General features: G+C 41.2%; 2 protein-coding genes across 2 annotated transcripts in view; one reads left to right on the top strand and one right to left on the bottom strand.

Annotated features, from left to right (window-relative positions):
* Window positions 1-6005, bottom strand: part of KIF15 (kinesin family member 15) — a 36097-nt gene extending 30092 nt beyond the window's left edge. Inside the window, exons 1-4 of the mRNA XM_065665503.1 lie at window positions 5910-6005; window positions 3646-3685; window positions 2031-2214; window positions 752-828 (exon numbers count right to left, since the gene is read on the bottom strand). Of these exons, the coding sequence (XP_065521575.1) occupies window positions 752-828; window positions 2031-2214; window positions 3646-3685; window positions 5910-5958 (350 nt within the window). The 5' untranslated portion in view covers window positions 5959-6005. The remainder of the gene's footprint in view (window positions 1-751; window positions 829-2030; window positions 2215-3645; window positions 3686-5909) is intronic.
* Window positions 6006-6108: 103 nt separating this feature from the next.
* On the top strand, window positions 6109-13318 carry KIAA1143 (KIAA1143 ortholog). Its single transcript, XM_065665501.1, has 3 exons — window positions 6109-6295; window positions 8070-8229; window positions 11845-13318. Exons 1-3 carry the CDS (start codon window positions 6188-6190, stop codon window positions 12051-12053), a joined length of 477 nt encoding a protein of 158 aa, XP_065521573.1. The 5' UTR covers window positions 6109-6187; the 3' UTR covers window positions 12054-13318.
* Window positions 13319-13959: the final 641 nt, after the last annotated feature.

Raw genomic sequence — 13959 nt, 5'->3', positions numbered from 1 at the left:
TGCATATAAACCCAAAATGAGAAAAATACTTGTAAGCTGAGTATGTTCTTTTTTAGACCATAGTTATTACCCATGCTAGAGAAACTTCAGAGCGATTTCCTTTCATTTTTCCACACTTTTCATTTTGCAACAAAGTAGACTTCCCTTCAGTTTTGCAAATGCTGTGCTAGGCTAAAAAAACCCAGTAAGGTTTTGATTAGATTGGGCCCTCAACGCAGCATTTTTGACCAAAGTGCTATCTCAGTTTTCCAAAGGATATTGAGTTAATATAATGATACTTATGCTACTAGTCATGGATATATTTCTACCTTGAAAACACTGTGAAAGTTAAAATTACCATTCCCGAGTATTCCCACAGACAAGTAAGCCTTACTAAAGAGTTAAGCTGGCTAAATATCCAGTTAAAGAGATTTTCAGTATGCCCATAGTAAAATGGAATGAAAACAAGTAGCTTTTCTTTACCAATACAATAAAACTTGTAGGTTTTAGTCAAAGAACAGTAAAATTGAAGTGAGTTTACAATCAACATTATTGGCCTTAAGTATTAAAAGTGTAACACCTACAGACTCCTCTGAAAGAGGAATAAGAAGCACTCTTCATCATGCAACAACATTCCCTGGGTTGTGTTACACCAAGAAAGCACTTGCAAAGTTTACTGTAACACTAAGCAGGCTCTGGCACTTAAACCCACAACTACTACTCCTCATTAACACAGTGCCCAATGGCAATGAATTACCATTAAATGACTTACTATGCAAAGATTGTTCCATTGTAGCCATTCATACAAGATTCAACAATATTTTTGGCCACAGTTGAGAACACCGACTCCTGGGGACAAAGGAAAGAGAAAACTCTTAGCTCCACTCATTTAAGTCTTGCTTCTACCAGCATTTCACAGATCATAGCTTTATAATGTATAAAATTGAATCATAGAATGGTTTCGGTTGGAAAGGACCTGAAGATCATCCAGTTCCAATCCCCTGCCACAGGAAAGGATGCCTCACACTAGACCAGGTTGCTCAAAGCCCCATCCAACCTGGCCTTGAACACTTGCATTCCTTAATGTTACACATGTATCATGATCCCTGGAGTTCTCACAGCAAAACAATACATCCTAAGTTTTTGTGACATAAACCACTCCTCTGAAAGACATTTATTCCTTGATAAACTGAAAGAAAAATAACAAAACTCAGCATCACGGTAACAGCTTTCAAATAGATATTATACTAATTTTGGTTCAGTGTTTTTGATTATGTGGTTTATACCATCAAAATTAAGCCCATGACACTTATCAAATCTAGTTAACTTTCAACATTTGCATTGCCAAATGGCATATTCAACAGGTCTGCCGAACTCTTAACCTCATCTGTTTTCACAGATTTCTTAGACCTGCAAGAGCAGCCTAGCTACAGATAACAGCCTAGAGTGGGTAGGTTTTGGGGGTTTTAGGGGTTGGAGAGGGCTGAGTAGGCTCTTAAATTAACATATTTAAGGGTTATTTTAAACAGAAGCTAAAGGGAACTGAAGTCTTAGAGGAATTAAAATTATGTTCAGAATTGCAAGCACAGTCACAGAAATTAAAGAATTTTCCTTCCCATATTACCAGTCCCAGATAAATAATGCATCTGCTCAAAATGAAAGCATAAGAAAGAAATATAACAAATAGGATACAAACTTGTAAGTTCCCAATATACAAATCACATCTTCAATATCGGCTACTGACTGCCAGCAATTTCTATGTTTGCCCCAACATGCAAGTTTATTTTCTAAGGTGTTACTGTAACATTTACAAATAGATATTCCAATTTCAATGCAAACTTTAAAGAAATTAACAGTTTAAAAAATACATTAAAACTATTAGAGAGCAGAATTTACCTCAACATTTCTGTATTATAACTGCATATTACCAATCTGACCAGTGCAAAAAATAAGACCCAAAGCATCACACATCTTCACAAACGCTTAGTGTAGCAGTTGCCAGAATGTGAGGAAAATCTGCAATACCACTCCAAGACTCTGGAAGTCATTACCTGTGTTGTTTCCATATTCGCAACATAATCAAAAGTGAAGATCTTTGGCTCAGGCTTCGAATGCAGATGGATGGTTTTTGAGGAAAGAACAGATAAACACAAGCCCTGATGTCCATTGCTTAAGGTGGCTCCCTCTGAAGGCGGACGTACCCTTACACAGACTTTGATAGCATCACCTTCAGCACTAAAGGAATATTTATGCATTAGATTACTTCAAAATAGATTTACCAGCTGTTTGAGAAAATTAGATCACAAAAAAATCAGATTAAGCATGAAGTCATACAAAGGTCCCTCCTGAAAATATACCACTATTAGCTGTAATAGTAGTATATTGTACGCATCAATTCACAAGCCATGGATTTACTGAAGGTCACAATGTGCAGATTTAAAAGCAAAGATCATGGAATTATTGGAATTCATTGCTGTTCCACATAATTTTAGCTCCAAAAGAACACATTTAATAGTGAACCTAAGATATACAAACCCAGTGTTGTTACAAATGTTTCAGTAGTTTCTAAGACCAGGAGCTTCAAGCATCCTTCTCTCTACTGAAAAAGACTATAAATGGAGTGAATGATACTACATTGCAGCAAGAAGAATGCTAGCATTCTTCTTTGCTGCTCACAAGAAGGGAAAGAACAACCAATTCTTGATCCATGAGTCCAATGAAGTACTGCAGCACCCGTATCTAAAAGCTGTCTAACCTACTTCATCACATTTATCAGAAGATGCACCAGTAAATTTAGCTTGAGTCAGTGCATGACTCTGATATTAAAACTCTGAGAAGTTCTGGCATAAATACCAGTGAATACAGATATAATATTAAAGAATTCAATTCTTAAATGAAGTGGTAGCAATCTGGAATTTACTTCATTCTTTCCCAAAAGGCAATTATAGCACAAGGGTGTTATAACTCTGATTTTTAGTTTTGGCAAAAAAGAGAAAGGAACAGAATAGTGAAAGAAAACACTGAAAGAAAAGCTTTAAGTTTATTTCACAGTTATAGTGGCTGTTTCTTGCACTTTATATGCAATGTTATTCCAGAGTTAGAGTATTCCAGGTGAGAGAAATGAGACACAAATAGAGAACTCACAACTAGTCTATTAATATAGGAAAATATAGAGATATTAACAAATACAGTAAAGGATACTTCTGACATCTGGTTATCTTACCAACCCCAAGGACCTTGCAAGGATGATCAGCAAACTAGCTCCAAGAGATGTCATGGCAGTGTGAGGTGGCAGGCTCAATCTTAGCGGGTGTCCCCAGGGAGGCAACATTGACCTGGGTGGTATGAGGGTCTGCCTCCTCGCATTGCATGAGGCTCAGGATTTTATACTGACAAAAATACACACTCAATCCGATGCAGGGGGCCAGCCTATGTCGGAAAAAGTGGCCAGCAATATCTAGAAAGGTCTCCAAGGGTTGAGACTTTTCTGGGGCATTCTAAACCAAAACTTTCTGGGTAGGAGCCAAACTGGACTTTCTGGGGAGCAGCCAAAGTGGACAGCCTGTACTTTTCTATCTTCGTGTGGTGAAACACATGGACCAGTATAAATTATCCCTGACACAAATATGATTATTCATGCATGCAAACTGTCCAGTATTAGTTTACCTAGATGTGTTCAAAGGTAATGCAGAGTCACGTAAATCTCCTAGAAAATAAAAATGAAACACACACATAATTAACCAAGATAAAATTATTGCTCCAAAAACATAATTTAAATTGAAAATATTTTAGAAATAGAAAATGAGGGAGATAAATGGAGAGCCTTGCAAGTAACTGCTTCATGCATGAATCAGAACTTCACAACAATAGTGTCTTCCCTTGACAGAAAGTTGGCAGTTTCTTGAAAAGGTTGAGAAAATTCCAGTCCTGCAGTGTGAGTAGCCTCTTAAATTAATATATATAAGGGTTTGCAAGTGTTTTGGAGAATTAGGAACACAGATACTAATAGAAATGTATATTCCCATTACATTTTGAAATGGCTAACTCAACTACAGGTAAACCAACACAGCAGGAAACAGTTTCACTGTCATCATTGCAAAAACTCACCTTCCTAAACCTGCACAACTGAACAGCTTTCACTTTAAAAGTAGTTATATTCTTCTCCTTTTAATGAAGTAATATAGAACACCCTAATGCATAAAGGTCTCCTTCAGGTATCAGCATCATTTTGCACAGCTTCACATCTCAAGGGTCTATTACCCCATAGCTAGATAGCATTACTTACTTTCTACTTAAGGGCGACACTGACGCGAAATTATTTCACACTGGTTAGTCAAAATATTAACTAACATAATCAGATGTAAAAGAAAAAAGTGACAATGAAAGATTTACCAAAATATTCCAATAATAAAGACCTTATAAAGTCTCCAGGAGTGCACTGGTTTTATTGTAAGAGTGGAATCAAGATGTGCAAAGATATTAACCTTCTCATTAACATTAGTACTACACAAATACTTTGTGGCTGCTGTGTGAGCCTACCTGCTTCCACAGAACCAGAGAATGAAGTGGGCTGGAAAAGATCACCAAGCCCGACCATTCCCAGTACTGCCAAGGCCACCATTAACCCATGTCACCGAGGGCTTCATCTGCACGGTGTCACACAAGGTGTCAAAATGAGCAGGGACAAGAAGCAGCAGTGCATATTAAAACTCAAATCAGAATAGGCACAGCCTGTACCTTGGGAAACAATTGACTTTCAACTAGCTGTCTTTAGCTAACATTTCAAAGGGCTGCTTTCACTTGGACATTTGTAAGAGACAACAGTTACACATATCATAGAATCCCAGAATGGTTTGGATTGGAAAGGACCTTAAGATCATCCAGTTCCAACACCATGCCAAGTGCAATGAGGCCTCACATGAGACCAGGATGCTCCAAACCCCATCCAACCGGGCCTTAAACACCTCCAGCGATGGGGCAGCCCCAGCTTCTCTGGGCCACCTCTGCCAGCACCTCGTAAGGAAGAGCTTCTTCCTTATATTTAATTTGAACTTCCCCTATTTCAGTTTGAGCCCATCACCCCTTGTCCTATCACTACAGTCCCTGACAAAGAGTCCCTCTCCAGCATCCTTATAGCCCCCTTCAGACACTGGAAGCTGCTCTGAGGTTTCCACACAGCTTCTCCAGGCTGAACAGCCCCAATGTTCTCAGCTTGTCTTCGTATGGGAGATGCTCCAGCCTCTTACTCACAACTAATTAAAACTCGATAACATTACAGAGAACGAAACGATTAATGCGGGGCAGCTGAGAGCAGCCGGGTTTGTGAAGCTTTCCACTCAGGAGGGCTGCTCACCCTTATCAACTGTGGGAAGCCCTTAGGGATATCACCCAAGGATATCAATGCCAAAAGTGCTCCTGGAGGCGACAGGGATCTTTGCTCCCAGTGCCGCTGCTCCAACCCCACCGGGGCCCCTCCAGGATCACAGCCCCGGAGCATCGGCCCCTCCATGGGGCACCGAGCCCAACCAGCACAGCCAGATCCCTACTCGACCCTCTTAGCTCTCGCACATGGGTGACACCACAGAATCCCAGAATCAGCCGGGGTGGAAGGGACTTCTAAAGATTATCTTGTCCAACCCCCATTCCCCTCTCAGTCTGCTCTTCTCCAGACTAGCCAAGCCCAGCTCCTGCAATCTCTCCTCAGAAACGAGATGCTCCAGACCCCGATCACCCTTGCGGCCCTCACTGAACCCTCTCCAACAGCTCCTTGTTTGTCTTGGACTGAGGAGCCCAGCACCCTCACAAGGCAGAGTCGCCCCTCGCCAGGCCGCGGGCACCCACCGCGCCGCTCGGGTTCCCACATGCGGGTGAGCCATCCCTCACTGCCCTCACGCTGCCCGGTCCCCACACGCGGGTGAAACGTTCCTCACCTCCCTCAGGGCTGCCGGGCCCCCGCTTACGTTTCCTGGCGGACGCCATGCTCCTTCCCGCCCGCCCGCTGAGGACCGCTCTGCAAACGGCGGAGCGTTCAAATTTGACGCCAAGAGACGCAGCCGACGTGGCCCCGCCCCCTCCTCGAAGCTGACATAGGCGCGGCCATTTCGCTCCGTCTTCCCTGCCATTGGCTGAGCGTGCCTTCGTCTCCTTCACGTGATGAGGGCTGCTGGGAGAGCTGAGGGGAAGGCGGCTGCGTGGCTCGGTGGCGGCCATGAGCAAACGGAACCAGGTCTCCTATGTGCGGCCGGCCGAGCCCGCCTTCCTCAGCCGCTTCAAGCGGCAGGTCGGGTATCGGGAGGGCCCCACGGTGGAAACCAAGGTAACGGCCTTGGGCAGCGCGGCCCTCCGCTTGTGTCGGGCCCTGCTGGCTTTGTACCCCCGCGGCTGGCCCTTCCCCGGGGGTGGGGAGCGGCAGCACCCGCTTCATGGGGCCTCCCGTGCCTTGGTGTCCCGCCCCAGGCTTAAATGGAAGGCGGTGGGGAAGCAGCACTATAGCTTTGTCCCTGTAGAAGGGGAACAGTAATTGCCTGCTTAAAGTTAAGAAAACTCTTCTTGTTTCTTCCCTGCTGGTGATTCAAGCCAACAAGAAATTGGAGCGCCTTTCCCCGCTGCCGTTTCTAATGATCGCAGCCGAGGGGATCATGGTGCACTTCGCAGGGCAGTCAGTGCCCAAGGGGTCTGTGTCAACAGGGAAACGGCAATGATGTCTGAAATTTACCTGGCCTTACAAAACCCAGACAGAATAAATAGGGGTTGAATAATACAGTACTCAAGTGTTTTAAGGGCCAAAATATAATACTGAAAACAAGTTAACATCATCTAAATACAGGTCAGCAAACTGATGTGATGGCAGGGCAGGAGTGTTGGAGATAGCTTGTTAAAAGGTAGCCTTTTCCGGGGGGTTTTCTGTTTCCAGTGTATTTTTGCATGTGTTTTCCTGCTAAGATTTTGCAGGATGCCTTATGAAAGAGGCTTGTCATTATAACGCATGCAGAGTTATGTATGTGTTATAACTAAGGAACTGTAAATTGAAGCAGTAGTTTAACATCAGCTGGCAGTGCTGTTTGTGCAGTGGTGTTACCTGGTTGTACTTGTGCAGATGTTTGCATGATCCCACCCTAACCTATGCAGCTGAAAACTAACCTAGCAAAAAAGAAAGCACCCCACCATTGTTACTGCCTTGATTTGAATTGTATTTGTGCCACTGGATATACAATTTATTCATGAAGATACTTTTCGTTACAAGCAGCCAATGTATTGATTTGCACCACTTGCACCATTTGCCTGTACTGCCTTTTAAAGTTCAGTTCCTGTATGAAGACGCCATTATCGCCTCACCCTCTCCAGAAAGTAACAGTCACAATGATCTGTTAAAAAAGGAAATTTGAGATAAAAGTATGCCTTGAGCAAATGTAGTACACTGTTTCACTTCCCCAAGAACATTTTGTTTAGCTCTTGATAAATTCAGTAGGTAGTGGTAATGCTATCTATACTTTTCCTTATAAGAAGTTTTAAGTTCCTCTGTTACTTCCAAGCTTTCTGTTGTTGCATGCCAGAAAGTTTATTGTCACACTTTTTTATCCCAAATGATTCTTGTGTCTCAGAGCACAAATTTGAGAGAGTGTGAACAGGGAAATGGTTTTCCTTGTGTCGGTCCATAATGCTTAAAGTGATTTGGTTAGGCAGCTTTAATAACAAACCCACCATGGACTCCATTTGCCTGTGCTGCTTGGAGTACAGCATAGAAGATTCAAATTTGGACCCACACATTTAAGATTTTTTTAGTGTTGCATGGCAGATAGTGCTTGTACAGTAAAGAACAAGGGAATGAATTCTTCACCTTCCAAATTCCTGCTGTTTTGGTCTCTAATTGAAAGAGCCCGTACATTTTCTTTTCTAGGGGATGCCATGTCTCAGTGATAGAACTGGAGTATCACTGGGACAATGTGTGTTGGGAGAGTTTGGCACTGATGAGTGTGCTAAATCTCTTCACTAACCTCACTGCAGAAGTGAAACCAATGACAAGTAGCCCACCCTCAGTGGCTGTGATTGAGTGGGGTGGTCAGAATTGCTTTTATTTCTCTCCTGTCTAGAGAGAGCAGCTTCCACTCGCAGATGAAGATAGTGACAACGTCAGTGACAAGGAAGATGAGCAGCCTCAAGTGGTAACATTGAAGAAGGGGGACTTGACTGCGGAAGAAGTGATGAAAATTAAACAGCAAATCAAAGAGTCCTTAAAGTCACAAGAATCAGGCAAGTTGCAAACTACTTATTTCTTGCTTATAGCCAAAGAGAGATAATCCATAAAAGGGAGCTTGATACTTGCTTACTTTTCTACCATTTAATACTACCTTTCATTAGTTGTGTGAATTTTTCAGACATAATTGCATATAGTGCGAGGAGTGTAGTACTAAGTCCTTATGGGATTTTGGCACCTCTGCCTATTACCCCTTTGGGAATAGTTTGCATTTGGAGGAAAAAATTCACAATAGTAGGTACAAGGAGTGTTGGATCACTATGCTTTGGGGACTGCTGACCTTTGTTCTACATGACTGTGTTTCTATTTGTTCATCAGTAGTTAATATGAGGTCTTGGCTTCCTTTTCCTATTTTTTGCCTTATGGGAATAAAAGGATAAGTGCTTTGTTGTTCTTCTGCTATGGAGAGGACCTGGTGTGAAACCGGAAATGAAAGTGTGGGTGATTGTGCTACAGCTTGCTGTAGGCTTTGTTGAGTCTTTGGCCATCTTTGCACTGTCAGTCTGACCTCTAGATTTACATTCTGGTTTCTACTCAGAGGCAGATATTTAGATAGCTGGTTACTTCCACTTTAATAAAGAGAGGTTTGAATAATTCCTTTTTTTGGATAAAGGTCAAGTCTAAAAATGGGAACTATAAAGATAGTTTGATGCTCATGATTTAATTACATTTCTTGTTGCTTTGATTTTTATCCCAGAGTTGAAAGTGAAATTACTTTAACAGGTACTGGGTCCAAATATATGTATGTGTGTGTGTGTATATATGTGTATATATATATATATATACACACACAAAATATATCTATAAACCCCCAAATCAGGTGATCTGTGAAACTGTGAAGTTGAAAAGGTAGCAGGGAGGTAAATTTCCTGACTGAGAATCTTCCTTTCCACTGCATACGAATGCTAAGACACGTTGATAGATCATAACTGATGTGTTGCTGGCTGGCTGTTGTGAAGAGAACCTGTTACTTTTTCAAAACATGTAAATACTCAGTTTTGAGGCTCTGCTCTTCCCTCTTTTGTATCTGTAGTGATTGTCTTCATTTGAAGGTCCTTCTCTTCAGGCCTTGGTTTGAGATCCAAAGTTCAGAGGCGGCCATGAGGATGATCAGGGGCTGGAGCACTTCCCATACAAATGCAGGCTGAGAACATTAGGGGTTCTTCAACAGGGATTATAGTGATAGGACAAGGGGTGATGGGTTCAAACTTAAACAGGGGAAGTTCAGGTTAGATATAAGGCAGAAGCTCTTCCCTGTGAGGGTGGTGAGGCACTGGCACAGGGTGCCCAGAGAAGTGGTGAATGTTCCATTCCTGGCAGTGTTCAAGGCCAGGCTGGACAGAGCCTTGGGCGACATGGCCTAGTGGAAGGTGTCCTAGCCCATGGCAGGGGGCTGGAACTGGATGATCTCAAGATCCCTTCCAACCCAAGCCAGTCTGTGACTCTAAGGTGCCCTGGCCTTCGTGCTGAAAGGAATGTTCTTGAGCATATGATGAAATTTTGCCAGTGTTTAACCAGGCCAAGAGCTAAAATCTTTTCCTTTGATGCACAATGATCCACAAACAGTATTGAGGCCCTGAAGATCAGAGCTAAGGTAATGGACTTTCTGGTGGAGTTTTTGAGCGTTGCTTAGTTTATGCACTTTGCTTATTAGGCATTTAAATTCACATTACAAAGATAATGATCAGTTTCTCTGTGGCAGACAAGATGAAGTCATTTTGTGCAGTTCACGGAAGATTTTGGAGTAACACTGAAATTTCTGGCTTTCATTTTTCTGTATGTATGAGTACATAGCTGTTTATCTGATTTATTTTGTGCATATGCTTTTGCTACAGTTTTAGGGGTTTGGTTTTCAATTTACTAGTCTAAGAAAATGTAAACAGTGTCCAAAGAAGACTTTTTTGATACTCCTTATGCTGATGCAGTGGCTGGTTGTCCTGTTCCCATGGTGGTGCTGATGCTGTGTCTAGTGTGTACACTCAAGTACATGGACAGTTGTGTCTGCTCCTAAGTGCAATTTTTCTTACAGATGTCTTTTTCTACCAGAATTTGGCTAACGCTGTGTTTCAGATCAGGGTTTTGAAATAAACAATGTAGTTAAGCAACAATTAGTAAGGGGAATTATTTGATATTAAACTGCTGAGCCCAAAAATCGAGGCCCAACTTCTGAGGAAAATGATACATAGTGCATTTTTGTTGTTTGGCTGTGATGTTTTCAGAAATAGCTGGTTTTCCCTCCCAGAATATACCGTGTGCATTTCCTAAACTTTGATATCACATGTTCAGCATCAAACTGAAAGAGGGGAAGTTCAGGTTGGTTACAAGGAAGAAGCTCTTCCCTGTGAGGGTGCTGAGGCACTGGCACAGGGTGCCCAGAGAAGCTGTGGCTACCCCATCCCTGGCAGTGTTCAAAGACAGGTTGGACAGGGCTTGGAGCAACCTGGTTTAGTGTGAGTTGTCCCTGCCCATGGCAGGGGGCCTGGAACTGGATGATCTTAAGGTCCTTTCCAACACAAGCCAGTTTGGGATTCTATGATTCTGTGTTCATTTGTACCACACAACCCTTAAGACACCAGATTTAATAGTGGTAATGCTTAGAGTATGCATGGAAGAGTGTTTCAGCCAGTGTTGTGTATGCTACCACTGAAATGTTCTTCTGTCATAATGCTTATATATTGAGGAAAGAATTCATGCTAAAGACAAAAGATATTTAGTGTTTATAACTAAATAGCATGTCATGTTGTCCAACGCATGCATATTGTGAGGAAATTTCTATTGAATAAAGAATTTCACAAAGGTAGTTTAAGGAAAATATCTTGCTCAAAACCTAATGGTTTCTAACACCCTGTAAGATACACATTATACAAGTTGCAAATCACTGCAGCATGAGCATTTATGTCCGATTCATGACTTTACAATTACACTTTTTCCCCAGGAATACTGCCTTGATGCTGTTACTTGTGCAGTAGCTTTCTGCCTGTCTCTGATAATTCTTAAAGGAAGATAACAAATCTTCCTTGTTTTTAACTTACTTGCTCTAATACATGTTGAGGAGCAGAATCACTCATTTGGAATAGTTTGGTGATTTTGTAGATACAAACAAACCCTAAAATTTTCATCCTATATGATAGTAAAAGGCAAATTTATGGCCATGTGATCTTTTTAGCTGTTTCAGCAGGACAGCAGATATTAAAAAGCTTTGTCTTGTGCATGTGGCATTTTGCTCTTCAAAGATACACCATAATTCTGGAATAAGTGCATGTGTTGTCATGGATTGTACAAACAGTGAAGTGGAATTAAGGGATCCTATGAAGCTGTCCTCTCCATTTTGATAAGTGATGTGACTGGATTGTGTGAGACTGCTCACAGTCTCTTTGAAGTTATAGCTCTGGTTATTGAGAACCCACTTCCAATAGGAACTGCATGAGAGCTGGCTTCAAGGGCTGGTTGCCATGTAGCAGATGTGTGTGCATGAAGGACATTTTGTCTCCAAAAAATCCAGTTGTATTTTGTCAGGGTCTCGTTGGTCTTGGTTCTGGGGACCAAATATAGCTAGTGGTAAAGGTCTGTATGTGTGCAGATGTGTTCTGATTTTACTGCCTTTGTTATAGATGGTGAACCAGAACCTGCTGATGGAAAAATTATGTTCAGGAAACCAGCCAAACGTTCGTCAGAGAAAAATTTGGACTTCAATGTAAGTTCAAGAAAGAAGATGAAAGAGGCACAGAAAACTAAGAGAGAAGCAACTACTCCTCAGAGTACAGCTAAGCAAATTAACAGCAGTCTTCTCTCATTTGATGATGAGGAAAATGATGATTAGGAGTTGTATGTTTTTATATGTTACTTACCCTTGGAGGGATCTGAGTAAGATTGAGGGTTTGCCTAGACATAGGAGCATGGTATCCAGGTCTTCTCTTTCTTTGTTGTAGTCCAACTAGAGAAACATAGTGTAAAACTAGCAAGAGACAAGTCTTTGCAGTTCAGATGGAACAGTATGAACAGTATGGCATATCTTTCTCTTAAAAGAGAATTTAACCATGTATGTAAAAGCTATTTGAGGTCACAAATGAGTAGCAGAATAGACCTGTACATATCCACCTTATATAAATTTTCAATCAATACATTTTTAAATGTGTAATTCCTCTCTATTTACTGGCCTTAATTGACAACTGTGTGGTTTTTACCTGTTACTGTTACCTTGACATTCAAAAGAGAGACACTTCAGTGTTGTGGAACAGAGACTAAAGGTTTCTGTCTCAGAGGATTTTTGCACAACTTTTGCATGTGTGGTTTGGCACATTAGCTCTTTGCAGAGCCCTTGCAGCAATTGCTAAAATTATGTAGTCTTAATGCTGTCTGTGGTGAATGCCATCTAAGAAGCATCAAATTCACTTGAATTGATTGTGCTAGCAAGATACAGAAATGGTGATTGTAGCTGATGGTAACAGCTAATGCAAAAGAAAGATTGGAGATTGTGCACTTTGGTTATCACACTGATGGGCTTAGTGCTGTGGTGGTGGTTTCTGTTTGTTGAAGTCTGTTTGTTCCACTTGGCTACTTCTGCGTTCATCATTATTTGGGATCTCAAACAGCTTATTTAAAAGAAACTGTATTTAATCTTTAAGCTTTGGAAAAGCATTCTTTTGGTTTTCTTCAAGTAGGAATTATAAACAGGAAATTTAAGTCAAGGAACATCATAACTGTGATACAGGATTTTAAACTCTTTTCAGTGGCCCATGTACAGTACAATGAACGGGACCATTTTTGTGCCATTAGTGTAACAGGTTGTGCTGAAATTCAAAATACCACTGAAAGCTGCTGGGATTGGGAAGAACAAGGTGGTGGGAATGGGACTAGTGACTGTAATCATTTGGGAGTATGGTGTGCTCTATAACCATATATTAAGCGAGGCCTGAGACTGCTGCAGAATTACAGGGTATAAAACCAGTTCTTCTGTTGTGACAGGACATTCCAAATTGTTTGGGCTGTACAGCTTCATTGAGGAGCAAATTTGAAGTTGCTGTGTGAAACAGCTGGGTTTAGTTTGTTCATCTGTTTTAAACAATAAATTATGGTTTCTTTAAAGTGGTCCAAAGATATTTTAATGACAATTTCAGTACATAAAGTGGGATTTTTTTGGTCAGCTTATAACTAAGTCTCTCATGACTGCTCCCTGTCTCCATACATACCGACTTCCTGCAGCGTAAGATTGGGTGCAAGTCTGAATCGTATTTCACACTAATAGTGTGAGTCCATGTTACCCTGATTTGAGAATGAATAGATGTTTTCCTTTCAGAAAAACAAGACGTATAAATGGATATTAAAGTCTTGCTGTAGCACTGGTCTGATATTCACACTGCCGGAGAAGTGCAGTGTAACAACCTGATCATTCCCACGAGGATGTGTTATGTTTGTAAATACATAATTTATCTATATTCTGCATAAATAAGAGAAAATAAAACGTAGGAAGAAGAAATACAGACTCAAAGGTTCCCAGGGATTAATCTTTCAATTTGTTTTGTAGACTTAAAACTTCTGTGAATCCATTAAAATACATATATATATCCCCATGAGAAATCTTGTAGCATTACCATATACTGAAGGAATATTTGGGTATATTTCAACAAATGACTTGCTGAGTTTCATCTGAAAGACTGAATTAACTACTGGCTGCTTGCTTAAACTCTCCTGGTTCTGTTTATCAGCACAAAAATATACTTGCTTGC

Source organism: Lathamus discolor, chromosome 2 (assembly GCF_037157495.1).
Source record: "Lathamus discolor isolate bLatDis1 chromosome 2, bLatDis1.hap1, whole genome shotgun sequence".
Classification (NCBI taxonomy): domain Eukaryota; kingdom Metazoa; phylum Chordata; class Aves; order Psittaciformes; family Psittacidae; genus Lathamus; species Lathamus discolor.
The sequence above is the reverse complement of the archived record's forward strand: the minus strand, read 5'-3'. Positions and strand labels throughout refer to the sequence as shown.

Excerpts from the sequence above, each read along its gene's own strand:
- KIAA1143 (XM_065665501.1), top strand. The coding sequence starts at position 6,188 with ATGAGCAAACGGAACCAGGTCTCCTATGTGCGGCCGGCCGAGCCCGCC. Across the intron at positions 6,296-8,069 it reads GCCCCACGGTGGAAACCAAG|AGAGAGCAGCTTCCACTCGC; the intron begins GTAACGGCCTTG and ends TCTCCTGTCTAG. Across the intron at positions 8,230-11,844 it reads CTTAAAGTCACAAGAATCAG|ATGGTGAACCAGAACCTGCT; the intron begins GCAAGTTGCAAA and ends CCTTTGTTATAG.